Genomic DNA, 13,561 nt, shown 5'->3' with positions numbered 1-13,561 from the left:
TGCGAAATGACCTCTTTGAGAAAGCTTATTGATGCACATACCACGAAGGGGTTGATTTCTGAAATGTACGGGTGCCTGAAGGCTTCAGCTCAGGGGGGCATGGTAGAAAATAAAAATAGGATCAAATGGGAGGGAGATGTGGGGGCACTGTCCGATGATCAATGGAAGCAGGTTCTGTCGCTGGGGCCCAGGGTTACTCTTTCTCCCTCACAGGTGATGTCCCATTTTTATCTCTCCTATAGAGCATATTACACACCATTGAAATTATTTAAGTGGGGTAAGAGGCCCGACCCAAAGTGTCAAAGGTGTGGGGGAGGGTATGGGGACCTGATCCACATGTTTTGGCGATGCCCCAAACTATATATATATTGGAAAGGGGTTGTGGAAAAGATAAACTTGGTGTTTGGGACGTCATTGAGAGTGGAGGCGAGGGAGTGCCTGCTGGGATTAACGGGGGATAAGGTGGCCTCAAGAGATGTACAGACAGCAAGGATTAGATGCCTGTTTCAGGGCAAAAAGCTTATCGCACAGTATTGGCAGAGGAAGGAAGCACCGACGGTTTCAGAATGGGTAAATGCAGTTAGAGAGGTAATTTGCAGAGAGAAATATATATATATAAAAAGAGGGGTAATTTTAAGAAATTCGAAAAAATATGGAAAGCCTGGCTGGATCTGGAAGAGTTGGAGTAATAGGAGGAGTGGGTGGTGGATGAGTTAGGGAGGGGGGGATGGTCGAATGAATAATAAAATGTATGGCAAAGTGCAATGTTGAGGAGTGGATGAGGGGTGGGAGTGTGAATAGGGGGAAAAAGGAAGAAAATTATTCTCGAAGCCTTAGCATAAGGACGGATTGAACTGTCGCATATTAGAATGATAATCTAGGGATAGGTATTTATATGTTTTTACTTATGATACCATCCCCTGTTACTTGTGTATATGTTTGTTGTAATGGAAAAATTTTTTCTTTTCTCAAATAAAAAGAATTAAACAAAAAAAAAAACAAGGATTTTTGACACCCCAGACGAAACCTCATTCTGCCGCCCCCCTTGGATCTGCCCCTGAATCCACCCCCTTTGCCCGAGCAGCAGTGTGACAGGAGCCAGCGCTAGAAGAAGCATGCGGCTGCAGTAGAGAGCACTGACCATAGAGGGGCGCAGGGGATGTTTGCTTCTGTTCCATCAGGACATGTCCTCCAGTGCTGCGCCTCTATGACAACACTACAGAGCGGCTGCCTGAGTAACATGCACCAGAGGCATCCACTGCATCATCCTAGATGTGCACGCTTTATCCCAGCAGCGCCTACTAGAGGTTATAACATTTATTACAGAGGTATTTATAATACAGCACCAAAAACTTACATACTGTGGAGACAGAGAGTAGGGAAACCAGCGGCCAGGCGCCCTAGGCAGCAGTGCACCCTAGGCAGCCGCCTAGTTTGCCTAGTGTTAGCACCGGCCCTGTACCTCACAACTTTTTGAGATAGGAATGAAGGACAAATATTAGCAAAAGTATGTAGACATAGGGCACACCCCCTGCCATGCCCCTTAAAGGAGAAGTATACCAGAAAAACTTTTTTTTTTTTTTTTTTTACCACTACTATTTCTTTATACTAAATAAAAGGTTGAAGAAAGATCTGCGCTATGATAAACAAAAATAACATATAGCAGCTGAGTGAGCACCATAACCCAGATATTAGGCACATAAGCAAAAAATGTAGCAAAAAGTGCAGCACATTTTGCTACATTTATTTCTTTGTACTAGCTTCTGAAATTTAACAATTCAACAATTTAGAATTTGGATGAAAGGTTTATCACTGGGAAACACTTTTTGAAAGATAAATAGTGCATTTTATATACAACTATATAGCTCAGACCAAAATGAGGGACAAATTAGGAGGAAAGAGGGACTTTGTTTGAAATCAGGGACAGTTGGGAGTTATGGTATAGGGATAAGGGGTCAATCCCTAGTCCGCCTGTTTATTAGCAATGGCACAAGTTATTTTGCAACTGTTTCACATATTTATTTATTGTCATTCTCCATTCTTTGATTGTTTAACTATTGTGCAATAAATATCCACCCTTCAGCCCTGGTGTGTCAGAGAGCATGGTGCTGCTTAGAAAGTTGTGGGCATTGGGAACAGGGGTTCTGAGAAAACAGTGTCTCCTTCAGGGGTAAGTGATAAATGTAGAAGCAAGCTGTAGGGAGGGTATTACAGTAGACAGTATGTGCAGGAAATGATGAGCACTGTACATTGGCTGGCAGTATTTATAGGTGAGTGCCAAATATACTATATTACCAAACGTTTTGGGATGCCTGCCTTTACACGCACATGAACTTTAATAGCATCCCAGTCTTAGTCCATAGGGTTCAATATTGAGTTGGCCCATCCTTTGCAACTAGAACAGCTTCAACTTTTCTGGGAAGGCTGTCCACAAGGTTTACGAGTGTGTCTATGGGAATGTTTGACCATTCTTGTGGATGAGAAGGCCTGGCTCTCAGTCTCTGCTCTAATTCACCCCAAAGGTGTTCGATCAGGTTGAGGTCAGTCACGTTTCTCCACTCCAAACGTGCTCATCCGTGTCTTTATGGACCTTACTTTGTGCATGTTGGAATAGTAATGGGCCTCCCCCAAATTGTTCCCACAAAGTTGGGAGCATGAAATTGTCCAAAATATCTTGGTATGCAGACGCCTTAAGAGTTCCCTTCACTGGAAAAGGGGCCAAGGCCAACCCCTGAAAAACAACCCCACATCATAATCCCCCCTCTACCAAATGATTTGGACCAGTGCACAAAGCAAGGTCCATAAAGACATGGATGAGTGAGTTTGGGGTGGAGGAACTTGACTGGCCTGCACAGACTCCTGACCTCAACCCGATAGAACACCTTTGGAATGAATTAGAGTGGAGACTGCGTACCAGGCCTTCTTGTCCACATCAGTGTCTGACCTCACAAATGCGCTTCTAGAAAAATGATTAAGAACATTCCCAAAGACACACTCCTAAACCTAGTGGACAGCCGAGTTGAAGCTGTTATAGCTGGAAAGGATGGGCCAACTCAATATTGAACCCTACGGACTAAGACTGGGATGCCATTAAAGTTCATGTGCGTGTAAAGGCAGGTGTACCAATACTTTTGGTAATATAGTGTATATCAATGGGTAGTATGTGCATAAGAGGAGTCTAGGATATACATCAGCAGGTAGTAATGTACAGGAGAGAAATGTAAAGGATATGACCATGGTCAGAAGTATATGCAAGGAAGGCAGAGGTTATGGCGATGATCAGTATGTGCAGGACAAGAGTGTGGAGGATATAACAGCTGATGTACAAGCAAGAGGTGCAAAAGGTATGGCTGTGGCCAGTATGTACACAACAGGAGTTTGGAGGATTTAGTGGCTGACAGTATAGGAATGAGAGGTCAGAGAATATGACAGCAGCCGGTATATGCAAGAAAGTAACGTGGCGGGTATGGCATCGGGCAATATGCACAGGATAGTGTGGAGAATATAATGGCAGGCAGTATGTGCAAGATATGAGTGAGGAGGATTTATTGGTGGCAGTATGTGCAGGAGAGGCATGTATCGATGGGCCAGGAGAGAAATGCAGAATATGAATATATATTAGTTGGCACTATGTGCAAGAGAGGAGTCTGAAAAATATATTGACAAGTATTACGTGCAGGAGAGTAGTGTGTAGGGTACAACAGCAACCAGTATGTGCTGGTTAAATTCAGAGGGTGACAAAGGGCAGTTCAGTATGTGCAAGCAAGGATTGTGGAGGATATTGCGGTGACCAGTATGTGCAGGACAAGAGAGTGTAGAGAATAACACAGTGGCTAGTATGTGCAAGCAAGGAGTGTGCAAGGTATGGCTGTGGCCAGTTAGTGAAGGACAGGAATGTGTTGGCAGTATGTGCAGAATGGACATTTTTTAGACTAAGACGGTATACATTACAGTGAGGGATAAAAAGTACTTGATCCCATGCTGGTTTTGTACGCTTTTACACTGACAAAGAAATGATCAGTCTATAAAATTTAATGGTAGGTTTATTTTGACAGTGAGAGACAGAACAAAAATATCCAGAAAACGCATTTCAAAAAAGTTATAAATGGATTGGCATTTTAATGAGTGAAATAAGTAATTTATCTCCTATCAAATCAGCAGGATTTCTGGCTCCCTGGTGTCTTCTATACAGGTAATGAGTTGAGATTAAGAACACGCTCTTAAAGGGAGTGCTCTTAATATCAGCTTGTTACCTGTATAAAAGACACCTGTCCACAGAAGCAATCAGATTCCAATTTCTTCACCATGGCCAAGACCAAACAGCTGTCCAATGATGTCAGGGACAAGATTGTAGAACTACGCAGGGCTGGAATGGGCTACAAGACCATCGCCAAACATCTTGGTGAGAGGGTGACAACAATTGGTGCGATTATTCGCAAATGGAGGAAACACAAATCTCCCTCGGTGTGGGGCTCCATGCAAGATCTCGTGGAGTTTCAATGATCATGAGAACGGTGAGGAACCAGCCCAGAACTACATGCGATAATCTTGTCAATGATCTTAAAACAGTTGGGACAAGAAAATATTTTGTAGCACACTACGCCTTGAAGGACTAAAATCCTGCAGCGCCCACAAGGTCCCCCTGCTCAAGAAAGCACATGTACAGGCCTGTCATAAATGTGCTAATGAACATCTGAATGATTCGGAGGAGAACTGGGTGAAAGTGTTGTGGTCAGATGAGACCAAAATCAAGCTCGTTGGCATCAACTCAACTCAACTTCCTGTGTTTGGAGGGGGAGGAATGCTGCTTATGGCCCCAAGAACTACATCAAACATGGAGCACACAATGCTTTGGGGATGTTTTTCTGCTAAGGGGACAAGACAATTTCACCGCATCAAAGGGATGATGGACGGGTGGCTCAAGAAGAAGCACATTAAGGTCCTGGAGTGGCCTAGCCAGCCTCCAGACCTTAATCCTATGGAAAATATGTGGAGGGAACTGAAGGTTCGAGTTACCAAACATCAGCCTCAAAACCTTAATTACTTGGAGAGTATCTGCAAAGAGGAGTGGGACAAAATCCCTCCAGAGATGTGTGCAAACCTGGAGCCAACTACAAGAAATATCTGACATCTTTGATTGCCAACAAGGGTTTTGCCACCAAATTTTAAGTCTATGTTTTGGGAAGGGGTCAAATACTTATTTCACTCATTAAAATGCAAATCAAATTTATAACTTTTTAAAATGTGTTTTTATGGCTATTTTTGTTGTTATTCTGTCTCTCACTGTTAAAATAAACCTACCATTAAAATTATAGACTAATCATTTCTTTGTCAGTGGGCAAACATACAAAATCAGCAGGGAATCATACTTTTTTCCCTCACTGTAGAAACACTCCTAAACCCTGTAGACAGTTTTCCCAGAAGAGTTGAAGCTGTTATAGCTGCAAAGGGTGGACCAACTCAATATTGAACCCTACAGAATAAGGCTGGCCAAACATTATACAATTTTCTTATTCAATTTCCTTTAGATTTACCTTCAACTATGTAGTACACGGGCCTGCCTGAGTGCATGCAAATTAAAAGTGTTTAGGTTTGACCTCATATTATATGGTTTTGGTAAATCTAAAGGAAAATTGCACAAGAAAATTGTATAATGTATGGCCAGGCTTAGACTGAGATGCCATTAAAGTTCATGTGTGTGTAAAGGCAGGCGTCCCAATACTTTTGACAATATAGTGTATGTGAACGGGCCCTGATGGGAGTTTATTTGATAGGAAATCTTACAATAAATGGGAACAAATACCAGCTTGGTTCTCATCAGTGACAGCACGTTTTCTATTCTGAGTACAGTAATTTCATTATACACTAACTCTGGTACATCCACTCCGCTCATCACATGCATTTTATAACATTACATTACATTATAGTTCTAAATCCACCAGCTGTTTAAAATGTTTCCAATAAAGGTTTGTTTAAAACAGAAATAGCACTATGCAGCCTGAATTTATCATGTGCAAAAGCACAACTGGAAGATAGGGACAAAACTTTGTCACATTGTAAGAGGGAGTTATTGTCCTTCTTAGGTTATGCCACCAACCTGGTGTGCAAGACCGTCCCCTACCGTACATGTGTTGAGGGAGAAGTTTGGTTTAAAAGCGGAGTTCCAACTGTTAATTTTTTTTTTTTTTGTTGAATATTGTTAGTTTAAACCTTCTATTTATTGCACTCACCTTTCTGGGATGTATCACCGCTCAATTACCGATTTCATAGAGGAAGATATCTTATATTCCTCTTTCCTGGCAATTTCCATATTGCTTGTGGACATGTGAAGCCCACAAGCACTATCTTCTGGGATCAGGTGCAGCTGAGCGACCAGCATGCACCGCCCATTCTCGCACTTGCGCAGGAGGTACGGCTCGCAGCGCCGTACACTTCTGACATTGCCATCACAACGGGGGGTGGCGCCGGAAGTGACCGCCCCGCTGTGATGGCAACAAAGCTCTCGGCGCTGCCCAGTGACTCCTGGGAAATGATGACGTACATCTCCCAAGAGCACCGAGGGAAATGACGTCAGGCGCCTCGGAGAGTAAGAGGCAGATTTCAAGGCACCCCTTAGGAACAGCCCGGGAAAGAGTGAGTAAAAAAAAAAAAAAGATTCCAAATTTTCTTGCTTAGGTTTATTGCTGCAGAATACGGCAAAGTAAATTTCATGGGTGGAACTCCGCTTTAAGTCCGTGGGCACGAGAACAAGCTAGATGTGGAGTGACCTGGAGTGCACCTCCCTAGAGGAACATACGTGACAGGCCCTTAAAACACAGCAGCAATCATGGTGTTGTATGACTAAGAGCAACACAGCACCCCCTTCCGATACCCATTTCTGGGATACAATTGCTGTTTCGGCAGCAGACGGGAAATCGCTCATACTGCTTCCAGCGCCAGTTAATCTGTGTAGTCACTGCTACTACAGTATGTTATGGCACACAGAGCAGCCACATCACTTAGTAGGTTGTCCCAAACTAACCATTTAAAGTGATAGGAAAGCTATAATTCTACTTTTAGTTTAAACCGTCGCCCTATTAGGGAAGACTATGTTAGCAATCACTATATATTGGTGGAGGTTGGGTTGTGATGTTACTACAATGCCTCTCCACTTTGTTTAACCACTTCTGCTCTGGAGCAAATTTTTCATTTTTTTGAATCCATTTTTGGCCATAAAATGACCTAAAACATTATATAATTTTCTGAAAGCAGAGGTCATGTATGATAAAAAGATAATAGTTGCAAAGTGTTTGTGCAATGGTTTTTCAAATGCATATTTTCAGTGAAAAACAAAAAAACAAAAAATTTATATATATATATATATATATATACACACCGTATTTATCGGCGTATAACACGCACATTCATTTTAAGAGGGAAGTTTCAGGAAAAATAAAAACTTAAATTTTAAACAAGGAACTTTGAAGCAAAATAAGGGTCAGTGCCCATCTGCAGCCTCACCATTGCCATCAATGCAGCCTCATCAGTCCACATCAATGCAGCCTCACCATTGCCATCAATGCAGCAGCCTAACCATTGCCATCAGTGCAGCTTGATTGATGCCCATCTGCAGCCCAGAGGGGACAGGGAGGGGGACAGGACGAGCGCCGTCAGATTACATACAGTGAGAATCTCCTACGATAGACCAAACAGTGGTCCAAAGGCGGCCCAAGAGACGGGACTTCTTATTACAGATGCTGCCAAGTAAACAGGAGATTCTCGCTGTATGTAATCTGAAGGCGCTCGTCCTGCCCCCCCTCCCTGTCCCCTCCGAGGCAGCTAAAATTAAAGTATTGGCGTATAACACGCACACGCTATTTGCAACCGATTTTAATGGTGAAAAAGTGAGTGTTATACGCCAATACAGTATATTTTATATATATATATATATATATATATATATATATATATATATATATATATATATATATATATATATATATATATATATATATATATATATTATAAAATGAATTTTAGTATAAACAATACTACACCCAATTTTTGGTAAATAAAAGATGGGGTTGTGTCGCAGAAATGGATAGCAAAGATGTCATGCCTAAAATTTCTTGCGCCTGTGATATTCAACTACTAACTTCCACAACAGGTTTGGATCTGGTTGTCAGAAAATAATGTGACTTCTTTTTACTGCCACTTCAGTATGAAGCCCGTAGAGATTAATGCAACACCTCTCGTTTAATTAGTAAGGCGGTGTAGTAAAAAGTCAACAACACATAGAAACTATTTTGCCGTCAATCAATTTTGAGAAAATACAGTTGCTGATTGGTTCTTATCTTATGGGCAACTGTGCAGCTATTCCTTATTAAATGTTCCCAGATAAGAGAACATGTGCCTGCCTGGAGACAAATGGGGGCAAGGTCACATACCTCATGATTTACTTATGCATTTACATGCGTTTGTTGTGTGTTTATGTGTGTTCTGGTACATTTACATGGAAAATAAGCACCGTGCTGCACTTTTTTTTAATACACATGAACGGTGTAAACTAGACTTATAGAAATGCATTCCTGCTGGATTTAAGGCCACATGCACACAGGGAATTTGCTTTTTTCCTCTCAGTGCCAGAACTCCTGGAAGGTGAAAAGCTGCTTAAAAACAACATTCCTAAACCGCGTATTTGAAAGAAGAAAAATATATAAAAACCAAACTGATGCTCAACATCAATATGTAAATGTCTAATATGTGAATTGAACATGCGTTAAGGCTCGTCAAAGGTTTGAATGTTAATAGATTCAGTTGGCCAGAATATTAAATTTATTCTGACCATTGGAATGCATTAACACTCAAACGCATGTAGCATTCAGTGTTTTTTTCTGCTATTCAGCCACTCTTCTAAAGCTCCTTTTGATCCTTTTTTTCAGCCTGTAAATGCTCCTCTTTGAATATGTCTATGCGTACATGGACATATAGGCTAATATAGAGGTGATTTTACAGTAAAAAGAAAAAAAGCCTGTAAAAGTGGCATTTTTTTTTTTAAGCCCAGGGTGCATGAGACCTAAAAATGTTCAATTGCATTGGATGTAAATTTGCGCTCCAAGTAGGAACATCCAAAGTTATCTGGGAGGTATAAAAGTGGTCTGTCTTTCCCAGATTATTTCTCCTATATTTAAATACCATAAATACAGGAGGGCCAGTGTGATGGAGGTCTTAGGCTACATTGACACTAGCACTTTAGGTTATTTAGGCCACATTCACACCTGCGTCTCTGGCCAACAGCAAGCAGATGAGAAAATCAGTGTGTGGGGGGTCCCAGTGATTAGCTGCAGGAGGCAGCCTCATTGAAATAGGAGTCTGCTGTCTCCCACAGCTAATTCCAGCCGCTGGCATGTAATCACTAGGGATGGGCTAAGGCTCGATTCACACCTATGCATGTTGCTTTTGAGCGTTTTTGGAGGTTTTTTTTTCATGCTTGCCACGTTTTTGAGCCGCGTTTTTGCCGCGTTTTTGCCGCGTTTTGCGTTTTTTTTTTTTTTTTTTTTTTCATTTTTTTTTTACAGTCTTAAAAAAAAAATTACAAAATAAAAAAAAAAAAAAAAAAACGGCAAAAACGCAGCAAAAACGCAGCAAAAACGCAGCAAAAACGCAGCACTTGCGTTTTTGATGCTTGTCCATTGAAAACCATTACATGCAAAACGCTGCTTTTTGCATGAAAAAAAGTCCCCGACCCTTTCCAAAAACGCTGAGATACAAAAAAGCATTGATGTGAACATGTTCCATAGGAACCCATGTTAAAAAATTCCCGTGCATTTCTGCAAAATGCAAAATGCATCAAAAAACGCGCTAGTGTGAATGGGGCCTAAGGCGTTTTTGGATCCTAGTCCCAACCCAGCTGAGCAATCCCGCCAGGAAGCCATCGCTGCACACCGTCATTCATAGGCAGTGAGGCATTTCCTGGCCCAGAGTTGCACATACGCACGCCCTGACTAGGCTGCCTATGATTGGCGGTGTGCAGTGACGGCTTCTTGGCGCGATTGCTCAGATGGCTTGGGACTAGAATCCGAACACGCCTGAGCCCATCCCTACTAATCACTATGTGGCAAGTGATCGGTTTGCATCTAGGGCAGATAACTCACAGGTAATTGCTGCATAGCGATTACATGCTGCAATTAGCTGTGGGAACCAGCAGCCTCCCATTGCTTTCAATGGGGCTGCCTCCTGCAGCTAATCACCAGGACCACCCGCTGATTTTCTCACATCTGCTCACCGTTGGCAAGAAACACAGGTGTGAATGTACCCTTAAAATGCAAGAGAAATCTCAGAAAGGTAGACAACTTTTATATATCCCAGAACACTTTTTCCTCCATTTAGATGTGCTTGCCTTTACCTGCGTTTACATCAATTCATGTGCATTCACTGTATCTAATCTGCCCCTGGATGCATGGAATTCTAAATTTCTCTAAACGCAGTTAAACCAACCGCATCTAAACGTGTGCAAATCACAGTGTGAATTACACCATTTGAAATCCTTACATGTGTTTAGAAATGTCAGGTTATCAATGCCAGACCAACAGTGAAGAATGAGCTTGGTCTTAGTAAAGAACGCGTGTCTGTTCTTAGATGGCTTGAGATTGTGCTAGTTCACACCAGATGCAGTTCTGTGCGTTTTTTTTCTGCGCTAAGTGCTAATTCAAACCAGATGCAGTGCTTTCCATGTATTCCAATGGCTCTAGTTCACACCAGTGCAGTCAGTTTCTGGTGCAGGAAAAAAAAAAAAAAAAAAAAAGTAGAGCGTGCTGCATTTTTTTCTGCACGGAGCTGTACTGGAACCTAGCAAATTGATTTAAAAATGCACTGGAACTACACTGCAACTGCGTGTGGTGTGAACTGTAAGCAAAAACTGTTTGGGAACGCATGAATGCATTTTTGTGGTGTGAACTGGCCCTAAAAATGCATGCACAGTGTCTTCCATGTATTCCAATGGCTCTACTTCACACCAGTGCAGTCAGTTCCAGTCAGTTTCCAGTTCAGAAACTGACTGCACTGGTGTGAACTAAAGCCACTGGAATACATGGAAAACACTGTGCATGCATTTTTAGTGATGAAAAAAAGCGCACGGAACTTCATCTGGTGTGAACTGGCCCTAAAACAACTAACTTAGTGCAGGTTGCATAAGTTTGCGGCAGCTACAACTTTGATAAAGCTTTAAATAATCGCTGACAATTTGTGACACTAAACAGAGAAATCTTTACATTAATAGACCCAATTCAGTTATTCATAAATTATAGGAACAATCTCTTTACTGTTCCCCAGCATTACAGAGACTTACCCCAGTTATATGCTTTGCCGGGAAGGCTGTCTTCTTATTATTATCCATCTATAATGCAGAACTTGTGAGGATTATTTGTAGATTTATAAGGGACAAAAATGAACAGTTCCAAAACTCTACAAAAAAAGAAAGAAGTAAAATGGAAATAGGTTCCTTTGAGTGCAGGCTAAATGAGGTCTGTGTGCATTGGAAAATAAGTCCAGTTTAGTAAGCAGTCTTATCGGGTGGGAGAGCTGCAGAAAAAGGACAGTCTCACATGATCTGGCTTTTTAAGAAGGAAATTGTAATCAATTTGTCAAACTGGGATTGCCAAAAAAAATGTACCCGCGGTGTGTGAGGGGGGGGAGAATCACATGTTCGGCTGAAGATGTTCTGATACGATGTCAGAGCACACAATTTTCTTTTTAGGTGATACGCTTGTTTGCATAAGTTTAAAAAATAAATGTTTCCAGGAGCATCTGCAGCCAAATCAAAATGTTTATGTGGCACGCAGGCCTACAGATCATGTTTGTGATTATAAGGCTTCCATTATGGGTGCTTAAAGTGAGCTCCTTTTCACATAACTGTGTCAGTGCAGCACAAAGGATTCTGGGAAACAATGGTTTATGGGTAAGAACATAACATGTCCACCTATATTGTGTTTGAGGATATAGAACAGGTGTGAATTGCTCATTGACTGATTTGAAGTAAACCTGTGTTACATCCAATCATGGAGAAACACTTTGTTTCTGTAGCCTGTCTTCACACCTACTATATGTTTTGCAGTAATGCTTGTTACTGCACTTAGATTGGAACCCCAACACACCTGCACTGTAGCCAAAAATGGTGCAGATATGTTTTCTTTTATGTGCTAAGGTGCGCAGCTAGCGCACACGAAATGAATGGTCTACATTAAAGGGATGGTTCACCTTTAGAAAAAACCTGCCTGTGCAGGTAAGGGATGTTTGTAGATTAAAACAAACTGTGCAGCTCTGACTAAAGATGAATAATACCCTTGCTATAGGTGTAGGCAATTTACATACCTTAAAAAAAGCCTGACTGGAATACTCCCAGGTTGTTGCTAAGTGAGGCCTAGTTGTCACTGCTCACCTCCACCATCACAGGAGTGAGCTATTTCTCTGATTCAAACACCCTCACATACTCTTTCTCTGATACTGTAGCTCTAAGCTCAGCATTTGAGAGCTCACTGCTGTGATGGTGGAGGTGAGCAGTGATGACTAGGCCTCACTTAGCAACGTCCTGGGAGTATTCAAGTCAGGCTTTTTTAAGATATGTAAATGGCCTACACCTATAGCAAGGGCATTAATCAACTTTAGTAAGAGCTGCACAGTTGTTTTTTTTTTATCTATAGATGCCCCTTATCTGCATAGGCAGTTTTGTGGTAAAGGTGACAACCCCTTTAGGCTGGGTTCACACACCGCATCCAATTCGCAGAACATTTGAAAATATTTTCTTTTCAATAGGTCTGGTTCAAATATGTGCGTTGCATCCGCAGCCCGCATTGCACAAAAAACATGTTCGTTTTCTAGGCAGTGTGGTGCAAATTGCAGGCACATAATCTTCAATGGGAACACATCTGATTAGCAGATGTGTTCCGTTCTGAACAAGTTTCTCCTCCTCCTCACTAAACCCCCCCTCTCCCTGGTCAGCTGATCCGCAGCTACAACGGAGAGGAAACGCTGAACAACTGATTTTTATCTTCACAGGGAAACCGGAGCTGCAATTCGCACCGCACATGTGTGAATCCAGCCTTAAAGCAGCACACCTCAACGCATGCCTTATGGGTTTATATAAGTGTGATGGGGCCTTCAGATTACTTCTGCACAGGGCTGGAGGTTTAAAGCGGAATTACAGGTATGTATATTTTATACATGGTTACATTGATCCAGTTAGGACAAATGTAACTATGTATATGCCATACCTGGCTGATCCCCCTGGAAGCTGGAAATCACTAAAGTAGACACCAATATTCCAGTGATCTCCATTTGCTTCCCGTACTGAGCGGCTGGCCTGGTGCATTGTAAGCACAGGAAATCGGCTGCTCATCATGGGCACCATTCAGAGAATGCTTTGATTGGATGAGGTGGTCAGTGTGGCGACACTACCCTGCCTCATCCAATTAGAGAACGCTTTGCATTCATTCAGAAAATGCAATGCAGTGCCCATGACAAGTGTCTGACCTCCTGTGTTCAGAATGCAGGACAAGACCCAAAAGCAAGTTGAGATCACTGGTGT

At 42.0% G+C, this 13,561-nt stretch overlaps 1 protein-coding gene across 2 annotated transcripts in view; it reads right to left on the bottom strand.

Moving 5' to 3' along the window:
- The window catches only part of LOC141105945 (solute carrier family 2, facilitated glucose transporter member 9-like), a 106,118-nt gene extending 94,542 nt beyond the window's left edge, over nt 1–11,576 (bottom strand). For both annotated transcript variants that reach the window (XM_073596179.1, XM_073596180.1), the window contains exon 1: nt 11,327–11,576. In XM_073596179.1, the coding sequence (XP_073452280.1) occupies nt 11,327–11,374 (48 nt within the window). In that variant the 5' untranslated portion in view covers nt 11,375–11,576. The remainder of the gene's footprint in view (nt 1–11,326) is intronic.
- Between the last annotated feature and the right edge of the window lie 1,985 nt (nt 11,577–13,561).

This window comes from Aquarana catesbeiana, linkage group LG08 (genome assembly GCF_042186555.1).
Source record: "Aquarana catesbeiana isolate 2022-GZ linkage group LG08, ASM4218655v1, whole genome shotgun sequence".
Lineage (NCBI taxonomy): Eukaryota > Metazoa > Chordata > Amphibia > Anura > Ranidae > Aquarana > Aquarana catesbeiana.
This window is presented reverse-complemented; position numbering and strand designations above follow the sequence as displayed.